The 20,999-nt window shown below is 34.5% G+C and overlaps 2 protein-coding genes across 2 annotated transcripts; both read right to left on the bottom strand.

The window, feature by feature from the left end:
* Nucleotides 1-1,998: 1,998 nt before the first annotated feature.
* On the bottom strand, nucleotides 1,999-4,878 carry LOC121750150. Its single transcript, XM_042144623.1, has 6 exons — nucleotides 4,685-4,878; nucleotides 3,632-3,677; nucleotides 3,084-3,210; nucleotides 2,933-3,009; nucleotides 2,312-2,385; nucleotides 1,999-2,219 (listed from the first exon to the last, which is right to left on the bottom strand). The coding sequence occupies exons 1-6, from the start codon at nucleotides 4,835-4,837 to the stop codon at nucleotides 2,181-2,183; spliced, it is 516 nt and encodes a 171-aa protein (XP_042000557.1). The 5' UTR covers nucleotides 4,838-4,878; the 3' UTR covers nucleotides 1,999-2,180.
* A 13,680-nt stretch (nucleotides 4,879-18,558) lies between these two features.
* LOC121751172 (protein indeterminate-domain 14-like) lies at nucleotides 18,559-19,222 on the bottom strand. The gene has a single exon (XM_042145890.1). It carries the CDS (start codon nucleotides 19,150-19,152, stop codon nucleotides 18,757-18,759), a length of 396 nt encoding a protein of 131 aa, XP_042001824.1. The 5' UTR covers nucleotides 19,153-19,222; the 3' UTR covers nucleotides 18,559-18,756.
* Nucleotides 19,223-20,999: the final 1,777 nt, after the last annotated feature.

Genomic DNA, 20,999 nt, shown 5'->3' with positions numbered 1-20,999 from the left:
ATTTATATGCTTACAACATTTCAAACCTTAATTATTAACAACACCACTATGAATATGTGAGCATGAGAGGATAGAATCAATATATACTATTTGCTCAATCATTTGACTTTTATGAAATATATATGCATCAATGTAGTACCTTTCTTCGTCTTTCTATAAAATTATTTTATTTTATTTTATTTTTAATTTAATTTATTTTATTTTATTTTATTTTAATCTGTCCATAAGAATGATAGACCTCATTTTCTACTAATAATTCTATAAACTTTTTCTTTATATCTCTATCTATTTTATGGTTTGGTTCTCTACTAATAATTCTATAAAATCACTTTTTCTTTTTTATTTCTCTCTTACTTTATTTTTATTTTTGTTTTGGTTTGACCAAAGGTGTTCCGAACGCGCCTTTAGTAAAATCGGAATAATCATGCTCGTCCTAATTTACGGAATAAGGCTGAAAGTATCCCAATAGGTGGCGGGATTTGAACCCGTGACCTCAAGGTAACCAAACACCCCGCTGCAATCCGTTGGTTCTCTCCTAGGAACCATGGAAATTAAAAAGGCATTTCCAAGTAATTAAAAAGGCATTTCCACAACTAACTCAATTTTGCTGTCTAGCTAAATGGCGATATGGCAAGTAAATTAATTAAAATTACATATGTAGACCAGACTAAACCGATTTCTCTAACCTACTTAATCAACGATTAGCATATAAAACTTTAATCACTGTTAATTAAATTAGTAGTAGTATTATTTTATCGGCATTATAATGTAGTTGTTCAAATGTGGACCACGGTCGATTTGAGAGGCATGGCTATTGTCAATAGGGTACTGCCACGTGTTTGGGAAATTGAGTTTTTTTAAATAATATTTACATATATACGTAGATTATTATTCGTTGAAGTTGTACTCGAGCACGACTTCGGTAATATGGCAGATGGGATATAAAATACTACTCCGTATTAGTACAGTTTTTCGTTTGATATATCTGAAGTTGTGTGGTGTTACAACGTTCCACACAACTAAAGGAAACACAAATAGTAGTACTTCTTAACTTATTTATATATTTGACCTTCACAAAATATTCCCTCTCGAAAAGATTAAAGAAAGGTATCCTACATTCATAAAATATTACTTTATTTGTTTTTATATACACGGTCAACATTAAGAAGATGTGGTCACATGTTTGTCGGATAGACTAGACCAAAAATTAAATTCAGCACTATTGTTGTGAGCAATAATCGACATGTTTTCTCTTCAAAAATTTAGTGGCCATATTTATCGTAAGCGAAAACTATTAAATGAAGCAATTGTCGACATGCCTAATGGGCCAAATCCAATACTTACAAAGTCTCTAGCGCAATATATTGTCAAAGAAATACTATTTCCGAGTAGTGTGACCAGTTGTTATGTCGGTCAAATAGTAATCAATAAATAAATCAAAGCTCGTACACTACTATGTAAGTATAAGGTTTTATTGTTTTAAAATAAATTAAAATGAAGTACAATATTTGAAAAAAAATGTATATTCGGCAATTGGGTTAAAATTGTATGCAAGTGATGCCAAAGGAACACCAAAAACTCTAGTTTTTTTTGTAATTACCAAGGGTATCCACCGACGGACCCAGTGACTATTCCCCACGCTGATTTGTAGGCACCAAAAACTCTAGCTTTGAATCTCTGCATTTAACATATTCTCTTGATTCAATAATAGCGTTTTCGAAATAGAACATTTACATTAATAAAGCACTTATATTGGGGAGTAAGTTATAATTATAACTAATATGACCGAATAATTGAAGGATTTTATCAGAAAAAAAGAGGCCACCTATAAAGCACCAAGCAGAGGCAAAACACGAAAACCATGCATGTTTCACTTGTGCAGCTATGTTCGAGATTGTTGTCATCGTATAGACAAGTGCAGAGCAGAGGATCCAAATCCACTCGGCTACCAAAAATTAAAGAGACAGACGGAAGATTTTGAACTTTGGAGAAGTCTACTTATAATCCAAAGCCCCATCTTAGGGAGACAAGTTTCTTAGAATCAAGCCACAACAGTCCAAATTGCAGTACAGAAGATAAGACTTAATATCCGTTTCAAAAACACAATGATATTGATGCAGTTCAAAATATTTCTACAGAGTTGAAAAGTAATTAATCTCTCAACTTAACAATGCTAGAGCCTAGCCATTCACACCTCTTAAGCGAGCAATCAACTCGTCCTGCAATTAAGATAGTGTAAAGCATAAATCCATGAATCAAATTGAAGATAGGTTATCCTAGAAAGGAAGTTCATTGACATCAGAAAACTTGCCTTTCTCCCTGTCGCTGAAAGCCCTTTATCTCTAAGCAGAGCACGAAGTTTATCTACTGTCAAGCTCTGCAGTTCTGTATGATCATCCAAAAATATAGTGTTTCATCGACAAAAAATGATACAGTATGTAATAAGATATACTTCCAAGAAACAAGTCAACAAGAGAGGACTCCTAAAATGTTTGATAACAGAATAATACAGGGTTTCGTTTCTGACAAGACAGTATCAGAATCACTAACCATTACCACTAATATCTTCGTTCTGTTCTCAAGAACGACTTGAGAGATAAATGATCCAGTTAATAGGAAATTCAAAGTGATTTCTCTTTAATTTAACCATTCCTATATTCCCTTAGTTTGTCACATAAAAATTTTCAGAAAAATCATGACTGGAGGTTGTCAATGAGTAAAGTGACTTTACTGCAAATGAGGCAAACACAATTCTTCACAGTTACAACGTTAACTTCATTTGATGAAATACATACAAGAAGACAACATCATGCCACATTGCCACAAACACACAGCTTGTAGATAGTCTTTCCAACCGTAGTATGTGAAATTACACTTCTTATAGTTCTTCATTTGTTCAATGATACTGTAAAACAACTTAAGATACACTCACCTTGAGAAGAACCATGCTGAGTGCTAAACATTGCTTTCTTTCCAACATCTTTACCATCCAAAGATTTCTCAGCAGCCCTGGAAAGTTGCAGTTCGATGGAGTATGAAGCCAAAATAATAAGAAAATATCAATATAATTGTGGACCCATTACCTTTTTCTTGAGCCCTGACTTGAACCAGCTCCTTTCCCATCTTTTGAACCCGAATCACCCTTTTGTTTCATAAGCATAAGAGATCTGATCAGTATATTCGTCTGGTTTGTTCTTATAACCTGGTTATCTGGTTAAAAAACAGATGAGATAAGCATGATTATAGTGACCATAAGCAAAATAGATTACGAAAGAAGAGAACAGATAAAACCGAAAAACAAGAACCAAGTTATGCAAGCTTCCTATATAATGATAGAAAAGGAAAACGAAATGGAGCTTAATCTGATGTCTGTGTTCTTCATCACTTTCCATCAAATTGTCATAGAAAAGAATACTAAAAATTTGTCTGAAGAAGATTAAGGCTGAAGATTAGTGACACTGAAACATACAAACTAAAAAAGAAATCTTTACATCATAGATGAATCAAGTGTTTAAGACAAGATCACTGTTGTTTTTAATGTGCATATGAAGGTAATAACCAATTTTAATCACATAATACTTTTTTCTTGTTTAAAGTTTAAAGGCTAATAGAGAGAACTACATAAAAGTACCTGGAGGTGATGTATCACGATAACAAATGTAAACACGTGCCCCTCCCTGCATGTATTGTAAGCATGTAAAACCATGAACACAGATGAAAACTGAAAAATATACCAACATCTTCTGAGGAGATAAAAGTGACATTAAGAAGATAGATAACCAAGACAACATTTTTGCTGTTATTACATCCAGCAGATCACAAATGTGAGATCCAGTTATTCATTAGCTTTAGTTGATCCATGGTTCTCCCAGAGAATGCTTTGAATTGCGATTTGCATATAAATAATTCTCCGTCACATTTCCATGATTACTCAAGAAACCTATAAAACAACCTTTACAAAACCTCCAAATATGCATTGGCATCCTAGAAAATAAAGTTACAGCGAATCTACAAAGTGAACCTAGAAATAACCTTTTACTTTCAGCACTACATTTCGGTCATCGCCCCAAAGTGAACCTAGAAATAACCTTTTTACTTTCAGTGAATCTAACCTTTTACTTAGCAACATGTTTCCTTCACCACACGAGGATTCTAAGCATTAATCTTCGAAAATGCCATAAACACCTCGCAGTTGTATTAATCAGGAAGAACTTTTTCACATGAAGGAAGAAATGAAGAGTTCAGGCCACGAGTAGCAATGCAGGAACTCCAAATTATGATTAAGAGACTTCATCTTTCTAATATCATCCCAGCAATAGTATATAGGTTATTATATAAATGAAACATTTTCTGCATCAATTCCTTTCATTTCACTCCTGGTGAATTCCGACTAATCGCGAATGTTGCAAACAGCAAATTTACTAGATCTTCATGCAAGTACTATAATTCGTGTAAAAATGGGGGGAAATCACAGCCGAAAAAATGCCTTGATCGAAATGGGAAAGAGAAGAACCCTAGAAAAATATCTTAAGAAAAGCTATCAATTTTCGCTAACATTGTACAAGGAAATAGAGAATTCACATTGAAGTAGCAACATATATACGGTTGAGCTATTATATGATAAAACAGAAACAATTATAAAAAAAAAGGAATAATCCGAGGGCTTGGGGGATGAGAAACTTGCCAAGCAAGAGGAGAGAACGGTCGAGGAGAAGTTGCCGCGAGAGGGGAGGTTGGCAAGGAACTTGGAAGCGCCGCCATCGCCGCCGCTTCCACCGGAGGTAGCGGAAGCATTGCTCAATTCAGAGGGCGAGGACGCGGAACAGCCACTATCCATGATGCCCTTATTTTAAAATTTACTTGCACAGACATATAGCTTTATTTATGGTATGGGGCAAATTGCCTCTAATTTAAGAACTCAGCCGAAAAATTATCAATTTACCTTTGATATTTTTTTAGCAAATTTAATTTAATGCAACCTAACAGTCATTATTGGTGAGTTAAACTATATCTTCTCTACATAAACAAAATGACATTATTTGACTAAAAAATGCCAACAATATAGTATATATACTATATATGCAACCAGATTATTTTAGGGTGATAATAAATTTAAACTCAATGTTTTTAGTTAAAGTACCTCGGTTCGATCCAACCGAACAAATATACGAAACATCATTAGTGGTGAGTTAAACTATATATCATCTATGCTTAAAAAATAGCGTTGTTTGATTGAGAAACACCAGCAATATATACCATACATGCAACAATTATTTTGTGGTGAAATATCTACGATAAATTCAAACTCAATGATTTTAGTTAAATTGCTTTGGTTCGATCCAACACAAAAAATATACGTAATGCCATTACGGGTGAGTTAAACTATGTATAACGAAAATGGCGTTGTTTGATTGAAAAATGTAAATAGTAGTAATATATGCCATACACGCGTCCAGATTATTTGTGGTACGAATATATGCAAACTCAATATTTTTAGTTAAATTGCCTCGGTTCGATCCAACCAAAAAAATATACATAGCGTCATTACTTGTGAGTCAAACTATGGCGTTTATACATAAGGAAAATGGTGTTGTGGTTGAAAAACGTCAACAATATATACCATACACGCATCCAGATTGTTCTGTGGTGAAATAACTAAAAAACGTCAAGAATACATATCATACACGCAACCAGATTATTTTGTCGTGAAATAGCTACTAATAAATTCAAACTCAATGTTTTTAGTTAAAATGTTAAACTGCCTAGGTACAATCCAGAGAACTGCTTTCATAGTTGTTCTCTACAAACTTGAGAGAAATTTTATAGTGATTTATAACATGTTTGAGTGGATCAATCTTACATCGAAATGATATCTCATGATTCTTTCGTGTTCATTTTAATACTCCTACACTTTATCAGTTATGCTTCGACGTGTCTAACTCTTTGCCCATGTGAGTTATAAAAGATACAATAATCAATAATGATGAAACTTTACCTACACGGAGTATAAATTTTGTGTCATTTGCTGGTAACTCTTTACCTATGTAGAGTATAATTTTATTTTATTATCGGTTCATATTAACATAAAAAAGCTTCATCATTGTTGAATCTTTTATACCTCAGGTAGGCAAAACGTTGGCAAGGCTTTAATTTAGGAGGGATAAAGATGAGCTGGGAATAAATGGTTGGAGGTTGAACCTCTTCTGCTAAGAACAGAGTAAAACTAGTAATGTTCTTATTGTGCATTTGATTGTCAGGCTTTCTTCAATATGAAGCGGAGACCTTCCTTTATGTTGTATCAATAAGAAAGTTCATAACATGTTATATGGAGTAGCATGGAAATTAGATCCAACTACTCGTTTCCTTTCTTTAATCAAGACTAGAAGCTAAGGCTGCCAATTCAAGTTTTCATGTTTCTTTCTTTGTTTTTGTTACTTCATCTTTTAAGACAAGAAGGTGGAACTCTATAAATTGGTATATAATATAAGTGGTATTGATGTCTTTTTCGTTTGACATGGATTGTGCTATAATTTCCATAATCTGATTTCTAGTTGTTATATATCTGTGTTTGGAGAAAATACGGAATATAATCTGATTCTGAAATATTAAATTCATGTGTTTGATTTAATAAAAAAAAAAGTAATTTGATTCCTAAAAAGGAAAGATATGTAGATATTAACTATTCTTTTTCTCCTTCTAAACCTAGGTATCTCTTTTCCATTAATTTTAAAATCAGATTTTTTTCTTCTCAACATCTCTAGTTTCTCCTCTCATTCTATGCAACTGCTCTGTTTTATTTATTCTCTTATCTTTTTTCTCTATACTCTCTAAGGAAGGAGGTAAATAGATACTTAAAAGAGAAACAACTACTAAAATATTTAATTCTTCTTTATGAAAACTGTTTTTTTCAATGGGAAGGATATTTGAGAATATTATACTACTTTTTAATTTTATAAAAGTATCTTTACCTCTTCTTCATTTGGTAGCTATTTTTGTACACTTGTTTCAATTTACCTTTTTCCCTTAAAATTCACTACGTTTTACGTTTTAAGAAGATATATTTGCCTTTTTGAATAAGTAAATGAAAAATATATCTTATCAATTTACCTATTTCCTTTGGAAATGTTATTAGAGTGTCATCTCTAAGAGAGAAGGTAAATAGAGAGACAAAGAGAAATAACTACCATATTTATATTTTCTTCATAAAACAGAGACATGTACTTAGAGAATGTATTATACCTTCTTCAATTTAAAATAGGTATCTAGATCTTTACATCTTCTCCACATAAAAGGTAAATATGGTAATAGTTATTTTCGTATACTTTTTCCAATTTACCCTTTTCTATTGGAATTCTTCATTATTTTTTTAAAAAGATGTAATTATCTTTTTAAAAAGTTTAAAAATATATATACATTATCAATTTACCTTTTTTTCTCTGAAGTATTATGTGTATATCAATTAAACTAAATATTTACACGGGAAAATCAATTACGCCAAGGTCAAAAAGTTGCTCAAATATTAAAATTTAATTGATGCTACTAAATATTTACACGGGAGTATGATAATTTTGCTCTATTTTAAACGAATTACTAATAGAATTATTAGGCTTTTTTAAAAGTTTATTGCAGTCGACTTTATGGATTATTGCTTGTTAATTTTTATAATATTCTATTTAAACCAGTAGTTTATTTAATACTCCTATAGTTTATTAAATTCTTATCGTTCTTTTAAAAAAGAAATTATTTCATTTTAGTTTATCTCTTAAAAATAAAAAATTTCTAGTTTAGAAAACATTTTTTTCTCTAGTGATATGCGATTCAAGTCATTCAACCTCCATTTATTTTAATCACTTGTTTTAATTTATCTTACTTTATTAATTGTATATTAAATATATTAAATATATGTCATTTCAAAAGTTTCTATGAATATACTCTATTATTTTTATTTGTATTTCTAATTCATTAAATTATTTAATGTAAATAAATATTATAGTTTTAGAATCCTAACGTGTTCCCAAACATAATAATTATATTTATATTTCCAACAATCATTTTCTTATGAATCATATAAAATCCTACAAATCATAATCTTTGGAATCATATTTCTTAAAAACCTTTATCTCCTATATCAAACAAAGGATTGGGTTTTCGCGTTGGATAGATTAAATTAGAGACAATTAGAGCATCATTAACCCGTCCTCATTTCAGGTCTCAAGTCCCCTCCACATTATCATTTCCCTAAATTTGAGTCTCAGGCCACAATTGCTCTAACCCTGCAGGCCACATCCCGGGCAACAACTATTAAATTGCACTATTCACAATTTACAACCTATTTTTCACGTGAAATGAAAATTGCTGAAAAATTTAAAACACTGAAAAGTTTTTCTTCATTCGGAAATTGAAAATTACAACATAGAAAATTTAAAATACAAAAAATAAAATAAAATAAACATCAAAACATAACGTCAGGAAAACGTTGGTGCGTGTCCAAATCTCTTCAATTAGATCGGCTTGGAGGCGAGTGTGTAATTCTTCTTGGCGCATCGCAGCTGAACGGGCCATGACATTGCGAATGTCGGGAGGAACACCCTGCACGGGCGGGGCGGTGACAGTGTAGTTACTCCCGGTGCTAGAGAGCGGATCGTCCCTCCACAAAGTAACATTTTCTTCCTCGTCATCAACGATCATGTTATGCATTATGATACATGCATATATGATGTCGGCGATTAGTGAACGCTGCCAACCACGGGCCGCTCCCTTCACAATAGCCCACCGTGCTTGGAGGACTCCGAATGCACGCTCCACATCTTTCCGAGCCGCCTCTTGCTTTTGGGCAAACAATGCCCTCCGATCCGTCGTCGGACATGTGATAGTATTCAAGAACGCGGGCAATCGAGGGTAGATCCCGTCTACCAGATAGTATCCCATACTATACCGACGGTGGTTGGTCGTAAACTCTACGTTCGGCGCTCGCCTGACACACAAATCGTTGAACAATGGAGACTCGTTCAACACATTGAGGTCGTTGTTCGACCTAGCGACACCAAAGTAGGCATGCCAGATCCACAATCGTTGGTCGGCAACGGCCTCCAACACAATCGTGGGATGTGTGCCCTTGTGCCCGCTAGTGTATTGTCCTCTCCAAGCCGTTGGGCAATTCTTCCACTGCCAGTGCATACAGTCGATGCTGCCCAGCATCCTTGGGAAGTCGTGGGTCCGCTCGTGCATGTTCACCAACTTCCTAACGTCGTCGGTCGTTGGCTTTCTCAAGTATGTATCCTTGAATGCTTCGATGACTGCCCGACAGAATTTAGCTAGGCAATCCCATCCAGTATGCTCGCTTACATGGAGATACTCATCGAACATATCTGAAATAGTTCCGTAAGCGAGTTGACGTATGGCAGATGTGCATTTCTGCAAAGTCGATATACTTTGCCCTCCCACAGCATCGATGGTTTGCTTGAAATACAAGTCACGAGCTACAACTGCGTTGACGATGCGCAGGAACAAAGGCCTCCGCATCCGGAACCGGCGACGGAACATCTGATCACTCCATCGAGGATCTCTAGAGAATTAATCTGTGAAAAGCCGCAAACCAGCTTATTCACGGTCTCGGTGGATATACATCCGAGTACGTGGTACCCGGAGGTGTTGTTCGTTCCACGCTTGAACAACAGCTTGGTAGCGTTCCACTTCATTGTTGATTTCTTATTGGATTGCCGGTATCGCCGCCTCTAACATTCGGGCCTTTGAGTTTCGATTGCTCTTTGACGAGGAGGCATTTTTTCAAATTTTAGGGAGAGAAATGAAGTTGAATGGATATGAAAATGGGTGGAGTGGTATTTATAGATAAATTTTCGAATTTTAAAAATAAAAAAATTGAAGTTGCGGCCCGGTCAGGCCCGAACACCAATTAACGCTGGGCCGGACCGCGTCCCCGGGACCGGCCCAGGCCGCAAAATGCTCGTCTCCAACGCCGCGTGACGCGGGCCGGGACCCAACTACGGTCTGGCCTGCCGCGTTAAGCATGCTCTTATACACGTTTGAACAAACGTTGGCGCGATGGGGACTTGAGGGAAGGTAGTAGCAACATCCCACATGAAGCCGGCCGGCAAGAACAATAATAATTGAAGATTTGGAGTGAATAATGAAGAAGCACTTTATTGTTTGGACTTTTATTTATGGGCAGTGATAAAAGCAACCTACTCCAAAACTGTTGCAATACATATTATTTTCCCATTTCCAAATTGTCAGTGTTTGAGTCCCACAAAGATGAAACTTTCATACACACCTCCAAAAGTAATCTTTGCCACCGTGCTTTCTGCACATTTTCTAAAATGGCTCAAATTTATGAATCATTAACCTCTCTCTATACTCTTATTACTGCCACTTTTTCTTTTTTATTTGTTTAAAATTGTTTCGGGAAATTTACTGTGTATAAGGTCATGTATTGTACACTATTCCATGATCAGACATTCATTCAGAGGCAGTAAAAACTAAAAATAATAGGAATGCATCCAATTATGTAATCATCTGAAATCTTAGTCACAAGTTAAATTCCCAAGGCACCTGTTCTCATTGGAAGGGTGTGACCTTTTGTCTTGAGTGTGTTTGCATTGTAGATTGAGATGTGGTATTGCTTATTAATGCAGAAACAAATTAGCATAAAAAAGTTATATTTTTAATTATGTTATTCAAGTTGGATCTTTGCTAGATCGTGCAAAGGAGAATGAGTGAAGGTCTAAGCTGGGCATTTGTGAACTTGTTGGTTGATGACAAATGTCATTGAGCCCACCGTGAAGTGATCTTTCAATTTAATTTTTAAAATTATTTGTTCATTTAAGAAAAATGAGATAGATGACTTAGAATTATTTGTTCATTCACCAAAAATATGGGATGGATGGTCCCAAACGACTAATCAGTTATGAATATAAATAAGATCCTTTAGTCAAGTTTCAATTGAATAGTGACAATTTGAAAAGACAAAAAATGTTAAGGATTTGTCATAATAACTGTGTTGATGATTACTCAAAGAAAAGGGTCCTACGCCCATCTTTTTTTTTGCTTTGTTTGCTTTTGCTTTGTCAAAATAAATTGACTGGAAGTGCAAAAGCTGTCAACATTTGACACACAATTTCTAGATGCATTATTTATTCTTATATGTCTTGCTCCATTAGATCTCATTATTATTCATCCCAATCATGATGTTTTTGGTAAGAATAATATGTTTACTATTTCTTTGAAAGGATTTCATTATAAAATTTGTGTATTACCATATTTTTTTAGTAGATTGATCGAAATCGATCGAGATAGAAAATAAATGATGAACAAATGAGATTGATTTGACTGGATTTGAGTTAGAAGAAGAGACGACACGACACGACACATGATATGAAAATGCGAGAAATTGCAGCAAGATATGTGAAAATGATAGAGACGCAGGAATCTATTTTGTAGAATGAATTAACAAATAGATAAAATCAATGAAAAAATGGGACGAATAAATATAAAAGCTTTGCTCTTAATGAGAATTACATTAATCAAGTAAAAAATGCATCCATCATAGATCTTTGTGATTAAATGGTTGAAAATGAGTATCACTTCTCACCAATACTTACAATTATCACTAAACCTTCTCATATTAGGAACCATTTTCTGCCATTGGGTCATAAAATCAACGCATCTTCTTAACGAATTTAAATGTAGATATTGGGTTTAAATCCCAGAGGCAACAAAAATATATACTCCTCTTTTGAATGCAGTTAAATTAATGGTTAATGCAGTAACTATATACTCCACTCTTTAGAACATTTTGTCGATACGTCTGATTTTGAAGATTGAAGCTTCTTAATTGGCCGATTCTTGATTCTTCGACCATCTCCAACCATACTCCAAAAATGAGTTTTGGTGTAGAAATCTTCTCCAACCATACACCAAACTCAAACCCATTTTTAGTGTTTTTTGTGAAACCACACCAAATATGGTTTTACTGCAAAAATTTTGTGAGACAAAAACTCAAAAATGGTGTAAATTTTGAATTTTGTGTAAATGGTTGGAGTAAAACTACTTTTTGTGTGACGTATACTCAAAAATGGGTTTGAGTTTGGTGTAAATGGTTGGAGATGATCGCAGTGCCCTTTTACTCGAATTATATAAATGTGATGGATTATTTTTTTGGTATTACCAAGGGTATCCACCGGCGGACCCAATAACTATTTCCCGCGCTGATTTGTAAGCACCTCAATGAGTCTATTTTCCATGATTTGTAAGCACCTCAATGGGTGAGACAATGTGATATATTATTTTTTGTTATACTACTAGTTTATCAGAACCCTTGTATAAAAGTATTTATTTTTTTTCAAATTTTGTAATATACGTTGCTCAAATTAATTCATTCACCAACTTCATCATTCTAGGCAAGTTGTGTTCGAATCTGTACTAATTATATTATTGGCAAAAGTTTTAGTACGTATACACTGTGACAAAACAAAAACAAAAACATGACAAAGGTCAAATTATAAGTGTATCTTATTCTGGTTTGAGTTATTACTCAGTGAAGTACCTGCCCCAATAGATATGGTGAATAAAATTTGATAATTTTTATGTTAGCTTTATTCTGTTGCCAAATGCCAATGCCAATGCCATACTCCCCAGCTGCAATCCGAAGAAGCAACTGTAGCTGTAAGTCAATTACCCAAAAATTGAATATAAAATACTGTTGGTTTTGAAAGATCATAGGCCAATATTTCCAATAGAATTGAGATTTTTGTGTTGGTTTCGAATAGAATCCCCATTTATACCATACGACAATTGTTTCGAATAAAATTCCAGTAGAATTGATCATAGGAGTATTTCTCAATTAGAACAATTGATAGCATAAATTCAATTGTTCTCTCTTTAATTATTTACATTTCAGTTATTGAAGGTAAACACATATAACAACTTAATAATGAGGTTTTAAGATCAAATGTTTCAATATTCTTGAAGCAATAACCACCATTAAAAAGATTATAATTAGTGGTAATTATTTACACAATCAACAGAGGCCGATGTAAATTTAGGCAATAATCAAAGTACTCATTAATTTGTTTGTAACTACTGGCTAGGTAGGAATATCGGATATGTTAGTATATAGAGAGATGGAAAGAAAATGAGACAGATATATAGTTGATGGTGTTTGGGGAAAATGCGTTTCGGGATTACAAGATATAAACAATATCGTGCGTAATACAACCCAAGAAGGAAGAACTAAAACTGGAAATTACAATAAAATCGAAACTGTAAACTGGAAATAAAACTTAGCCGAGTCGAGGAGGCCTCTTTTCGCAAGACGAGATACGCCCCGGTAGTGCTCTCGGTTTGGCGTGTCGTCCCCAAAGATAAAACGAATACGTCTCTAGTGAAGCAACACCGCAATCAACAGAGCTCCGGCGAACTAGAAGATGAGAGGGCAGAGCTTCTGGATCCAGGGACAAGCCCAAAGACCAAGGGCACGGGCACGGCTCGGCGCGCGTGTGCGCACGTGTGGGCTCTTTCACCCATCTTAGTCCACGATAATTACTAAGTGTAGTAAGTCACTTAATAAATACACATTTAAAGATGTGTCTCATCTCCTATGTGGGATAATTAACACTAGTTAATTACTCCCTACACTTTCAACTCATAGCTTTATCAAAAGCTACAATGTGACCAACTTTTATCCACTATTTTTCACTCACCGGGAATCGGATTTGAGAAAGTGAATATACTCCGGTCATCTACGCAGAACGTGGATCGACGCTATATCATTTAATTTCTAAAATTTAATTATTGGTCAAACTTAGTTGACTGGACATCTTAAATTCAAGATTCCAATATATGGTTTTAGTAAAATTTATCATCATATCCAAAGATGTCGTCTTCTCATTCAGTGCAGGATCATTGAATAGTGGGTGTTTGGTTTTTAGGTGATATAAAAGTTACAAAAAGCTGAATGCATAGCAATTGTGTACAGCTCTACATTGTCTTTTTGTTAATTGAATTGGTGTTTACTTTTTGTTTTGATTCATTTGCCTTTTTCTAATATCTACAAACTATGACCGTGAATGACCATAACCATAACCATAACCATAACCCATGTTGTTATCATTAATTTAAGACCACATAAATTTGGATACTACGTTATTATTTTCTCTAATTTGTTTAATTATTTCCATACTGTCAAACCACATTTGATTTGTATGAATTTAATTTATAAAATTAACGATGATAATAATAATGGTGAAATATTAAAATAAAAACGTAGTATATATTATAAATAAGAATAATTATGATGAGAATAGTTACCGCTTCTGTATGTTGCGATTATATCCCGTGTTAGACTAGTGTGGAAATTAAAACTTCATTTGAACTTAACCTTTTTTTTTGGTAAAAATAAGTTTACTTTTTAATACTAATTTATTTGGAACCAAGACTAGTTCACTCAGTTTACAAGAACGTACATAAGGCCATTATATCTTAATAAAAGTAAATTTTAGGATTAGTTTAAGTGAACGTTTACTTTTTGATGATTCACTAGATAGAGGTTAATTCATTGGTTACCATGATAAATGAAACTTTGGATATCTTAATTTGCTTGATAATATCTAACATTTGAACTAATTTTGTTTGATTCATATTCCATTTAAAAGGAGGAAGTGGAGAAATTTTAGTAATAACAGTACAAATAATCAATCGTTATATTATGGGATTAAATGCCCCTTAATAGATCAAAATAGTATAAATTAATTCATTGTTTAGTAAGATAGATTGGAACTTTACGCTTTTTAATAATCTGAACACACATTTGCTTAATTCATACTAGTATATCTCATTAGAAGGAAAAGTAAGATCAAATAAATTCTGATAATGATGCTAAAAAAAATCAATTATGTATACGGTTAATTTTTTTTTAAATTAACTCCTATATAAGGGAGGAAATTACAAATAAACTCATATACTATAGATAGGAGGAAATTACAACTGATGTCAGTGTGGCTAGTTGCTGTGCGCGGGTGGATTCCCGTCGGGCAGCGACGTAGCTATGGTTTGATCGGTGTTGTGGAGTGTGAGCTCTCAATGAAAGCACCAGTTGTTAAGGATCTTGATCCTCAACGTTCGAATTCCAATCACAATCAAGAAACTAGTACCGTCGTTGTCGAGCGCCCAACGTATTTGGGTCGGTGACTACTCCGGCGAAGGGCGGCTGAGGGCGAGATCAGTCTCGTCGGCAGCCTTAGGAGAGGTTTCTTGTTTGCCAATCAATTGAGCCAAAAGAATGATAATTTCATATATTCATTGACTGAATAAAATGATAACAACCTATCCATATTTATAATACTAGAATACTAGCTTATGGAATAAGAAAACAATATATGAAAAGATATTATGAATCAAAAGATAACTAATTAAAAGATATGGAAGATATGACATTAAATGTCAAAAGGGCTCGAACTCAGCACCTCATGCAATAATGTCTAAACTCCTTGCCTCTAGGACAAAGGCTCTGGACATTATGTATACGGTTAATTATGAAAGATGAACATTCACTTCCCAGCCTAAATGAAATTAATCAAAATTAAAACTTTCGGTACTCATGGATACCCCAAACTCAAAAATCGTCTAAGGAAACAATCGGCATCTCACACAATATGTTTTTTGAGTACTCAAATACCCGGCACAGGTTTCCGAACCCGACGAATCGAGTACTCAAATACCCGACTCTTAAATATATTCGTAACTAATTATAAATCATTGAGAATATATTAAATTATTTTTATTTTGTATGTTAATTATGTCTTTTTTATGAATTTGAAAATGTCAATTGTATTGCTAATTAAGGAAGGTCAGTGACTAATCGAGGGGCGACAAAAGAGAATATGTGTAGGCAGCAACGCAATCGACACAGAGACTTAAAGAAAGAAATGGAAGGAATGAGAGTGGAGTTTGAGAATTGGTTTTTTTGTAGAAGTTTGATCAAGAAAGTTAACCTAATTAATTTTAATTAAGTAAATAACTTAGCTCAATCCCAAGATCCCTAAACCGCTAAACCTAATTTAAAAAATACTCTAAACAATAAATCGCGTGTTTGGTTAATATCCAATACATGATCGGATTATCTAATAATTAACTTATCTTAAATCTCATTATCCGATCCCATAAGTCATACCCATCCCATTAAATTGAATATATATCAAATATCTAATACCGGGGGATATCAGGTCAGGTACGTCAACCCAATACAACACCTGATAATATATCCTTATTTTCACCCCTAAATCAAATGGCTTTATACTAGACTATAATGAGGGTGACAAAAAGATAAAGTTAATTTGAACTAAGCATACTGTTAAACAAACTAATTGTACATAAATTTAAGATTAAAAAAGAAGCTATATCTGCAAGCTCCACATGCTCAAGTTATATGGAGTAATTAATATAATCAGATTCTTTATAAATTTCGAAGCGATAAAAGTAACTAGCTAGCATGAATAATGATGGAGTACGGACTAAACAAGTCCAATAGCAGTGACAGCCCATCAGCCCAAAGTCCAAGGAAGAGTATCAGTTCGGCATTACCAAAGAGTTCGGCCCCAGCCTACAGCTCGGTACAAGCCGACCCATCAGTTCGGCATTACCAAAGAGTTCGGCCCCAGCCTACAGCTCGGTAAAAGCCGACCATTCAAGCTCTACTCTCGGATCGGCAAAAGCTGCTCGGCAATAGTTCAGCAGTTCGGTCTCAGTATTCGACCGAACTGGGAGATAGTGGACTCATGCAGAACCTCCACGACCTCCACTACACCCACGATCTATTTAGTGGTGTCAAGCAGTCATTAACTCATGCAGGATAGTGGACCCATGCAAGATCGCCACGATCTCCACGACATCCACTACCTAGTAAATGGTGCTGCATGCCACGATCTTGGTTCAATGTATAATGATGGAGTATGTACTAAACAAGCCCAACAGCAGTAAAGCCCATCAGCCTAAAGCCCAAGAAAGAGTATCAGTTCGGCACAACCAAAGAGTATCAGTCCGGCATGACTAAAGAGTTCAGTTCGGCACAACCAAAGAGTTCGGCCCCAGCCTACAGCTCGGTAAAAGCCAACCAATCAAACTCTGCTCTCAGGTCGGCATCAAGCTCTACTCTCAGATCGGCAAAAGCTGCTCGGCAATAATTCAGCAGTTCGGTCTCAGTATTCGACCGAACTAGGAGATAGTGGACTCATGCAGGATTTCCACCTCCACTACACCCACGATCTATTTAGTGGTGTCAAGCAGTCATTAACTCATGCAGGATAGTGGACCCATGCAAGATCGCCACGATCTCCACGACATCCACTACCTAGTAAATGGTGCTGCATGCCACGATCTTGGTCCTTTGTATAAATAGAACCTAGATCAGATAGATAGGGTTGGACTCTCTCGCTCTCTAGAGATAAAAATATAAAATAGCAAGTCTGTATTTGTAAGCTGTAGAAAACAGATCAAGCAATACAACTCTGCCCTCCTTTCTTCCCGTGGACGTAGATTTACCTCAGTAAATCGAACCACGTAAATTCTCTGTGTCGTGATCCGTATTTTTACTTGCATTTATCACCATCAAAAATTCGCCGATCCATCAAATAAATTCGAGTATATTACCCTTAAGCGCATGATCCCATCATTCGCAAACTTTTCAAGGATTAACTTTTGTACTTTTTAATTTTAAAGAATCAATAATAATGAGTTGAATTTCTAATTTATTAATTAAAGAAAAAATATTTTACCAATTAAATTGCTGACTTCATCGTCTAATGTTAATTATTTGGCCTTAAGATGATAATTCCACTCGGTGTGACGTAAAACAGGTAAGATTAATCTTCGTGAATTTATTAACTAAGTGATAATTATAGTAATTACATTCAAACTCAGTCAACTTACCCTTCATTCTTCTTCTTCTCGGATGAGGCCCTAAAATTCTACAGCCACACAATTACTTTGAATTTTCCACCATTAAATCTTAGTGATATTGACAAAGTTCTTTGCTGATATACTTAATTTAACACTGCCAAATCTATATATATAGTATATATGTAATTATGTTAATTATACTACTGTATTAATTAATGAAATCGTATATAGAAAATGAGGAAATTGATTATGCAAATTCCGAATATCTGGAATTTGAAGCAGCTTAACCGCAGCAGAATCCATAGTAATTAAGCTAGCTAGGTTTTTTCATCAACAAGATTAATCACTGCCTAAATGCATACTAGTACTATATGAAATATACTTATTACACATAATTTTTACTAAAAAAAGTGAAATTAGAGTAATCCTACATAAAATCAAGCAAAAAGGCTAGCTAAAAGAAGAAAAGAAAAGCCCTTACCTTTTAAGAATTTCAAGAAAGACAGATGATGCTTCTGTAAGTAGTAGTACCTGCTGAAATATGTAACACCCACCTTGAATCAAATCATCACACTAAAATATCTACTACTACTTGTGAAAACAAACCATCTTAATCATTGCAGAGAAGGAAAAAAAAAAGCATCTCAATTCAAATCTCAAAATCCAACTCCATCAATTCATCATTATCACCCCCAATATATGATACACCAATTCCCTATATAATATCTTGATCATACACTACATATAAAATACCACGCAGAAATCAAGATAGATAGATATGTGATATGTCCATAACCATAACACCAATTTTTTTTATTATTATTAAAAAAAATGAAGAGGGTAAGATTAATCAAGGCAAGGCCTAAACTTGTGGGAGCAGGAGAGACAAGTGATCTCCATGCAAGATGCAGCTTTCTCTCTCATGCTGTCGGCCCGGTGGACCTCCTCCATCGCCCTCTCCCAGAGGCTCCTTGCCCTCAGAAACTCCGACTGCGCCGCCTCCATCTCCCTCCTCGTCAGCTCCATCATGTGCTCGGCATAGGCCTTCTCCATCGCCGCCAGCCGAATCTGCTCCGCCGCCTCCCACTTGAGCGCCTCTACTCTGCTCCGGTACTCCCCTGCCGAGGGCCCCACGCTTATGGATAGCTGGAGGTCAAGAGACGGGCTCCCGTACTGCTCCCGCCCCGCCCCGTATTGGTGTGGGGCGGTGGAGTAGGAGAGTAGTTGCATTTCTTGATCCATGGAAGAAGAAGAAGAAGAGAAATATTAGTAGTAATTAGGGTTAGAAAGAAAATGGGGAAATGAGGGTTGTAATATATAAGAAATTTGTGTACAAAAAGGGACTTGCCAATACAAGATGCCCCACTTTCTTTCCCCATGCAAAAAAGGACTGGGGACCAACAATGTATCATCATCAGTAGTACCATGATTTTTATTTTTTTTCTTTCTATTTTTTAACTTTTTTTTTGCATGATCCCATGAATTTGTATGTGTATTTGGAATAGTCAATTTTGTGAGTGAGAGTGTGTGTTAATTAGTGCTTTGGATTTTAAGTTTTTAATTAGGAGATGTATTTCATTTGATTATATTGGAATTGGACTGTGGTGGTTTTGTTTCATTATAAAGGATCTTTTCTCTTTTGGAGGTTTGATAAGTATTGATCACGTGTATATTCACTTTTGGGGTGTAGAAAAAGTGATGGTATTTTTAATATTGGTTTGAGCTCATGATTTGCACTGCTAAAGTGAGGGCATCTTTGATTATGTATTGCCATATCCGAAATTTTGTATTCATTAAGATCCTAATGCTAATATTATAATGGATGTATAATGGTTAGTCGTTTCAGTGATAATTATGAAAGAGTTAATGGGATCACGGTTGCTACAGTAATCTCATATCCCATTGTTGGTTGTTTTTAAGCATCGTGATATATCACTCTAGCTTGTGTAGTCTAGAAAGATGAGAATTATCAATTCTTTCATCATGATTTTTTTTAAATTATATTAACTGGCTTATACATTAATATCAGATGACATCACAAAATACATATCAGTTCTATTGATATTTATAAATCAACGAGTTGATATGTTTTATGATATAACTGATATTAATACACTTATAAATTGATATAGTTATTTGTTTTGACTTTCATAAAAGTATTGAAATGAACCATCTCCTATCTTTCAACCTTATAAGATACTATCTTCGAGCACAAAAATATTAATCTTATTTTTCATTTTAGATTGTCCACAAAAAATAGACTCTATCTATTTATAGTAAGATTTTTCTCTACAGTGATTTCTTATTTTTCACTAACTAATGACACACAATTTTTTCTGTTACATTACTAATTTTGCATTGCAACTCGTGCCATCTACACCTAATGTTATTTTTTGTGTACTAAGTTAGATTGATTTCTACTATTGCGGTTCAAATCAAATGAGTCAACTGCAATGAAATTCAATTAATTTCAAATGAAAAAGAAGAATAAGAAAAGAATAATAGAAGAAAAATGGCATCTGCAAAATGGAAGAAGATAATGCGTCACCCGAGACCTGATATTCTATTTTATTCCAGAAGAGAGCTGATATTCTCTCCGTATATTTATTTAGTTTATTTATGTTTTTGTATTATTTAGTTATTAGAGCATCTACATTCGTGCCCTTGCCAGCGAGCAAGGATGTGGGTCCGGCCCAACTTTTTCTGTCTGCTCTTAGGCAAGAGCACAACACCCACATCCGTGTTCTTCCGCAAGGACGAGCACAAGGGTCCCACCATTCTATTATTCAATATAAATAAAAACATTTCCACAAAATTAAAACTCATTAAAAATACCCGGAATAATATTAAAAATTACAATAAAACTACAAAATTACATAATTAAATTCCTAAAAAATAAAAATTACATAATTAAAATCCTAAAAAATAAAAATTACATAATTAAACTACTAAAAAATAAAAATTACACAATTTAAGCGTAAAAATTACATCCGGGGAAGACTAGTCATCATCCGGCAATACCCCCAACGTTCTTTGGAGACCCCGTATCATCGCCACATGCGATTGAAGTTGCTCGGGGGTCATATTTG

The sequence above is a fragment of the Salvia splendens genome, chromosome 10 (assembly GCF_004379255.2).
Source record: "Salvia splendens isolate huo1 chromosome 10, SspV2, whole genome shotgun sequence".
Classification (NCBI taxonomy): Eukaryota; Viridiplantae; Streptophyta; class Magnoliopsida; order Lamiales; family Lamiaceae; genus Salvia; species Salvia splendens.
The sequence above is the reverse complement of the archived record's forward strand: the minus strand, read 5'-3'. Positions and strand labels throughout refer to the sequence as shown.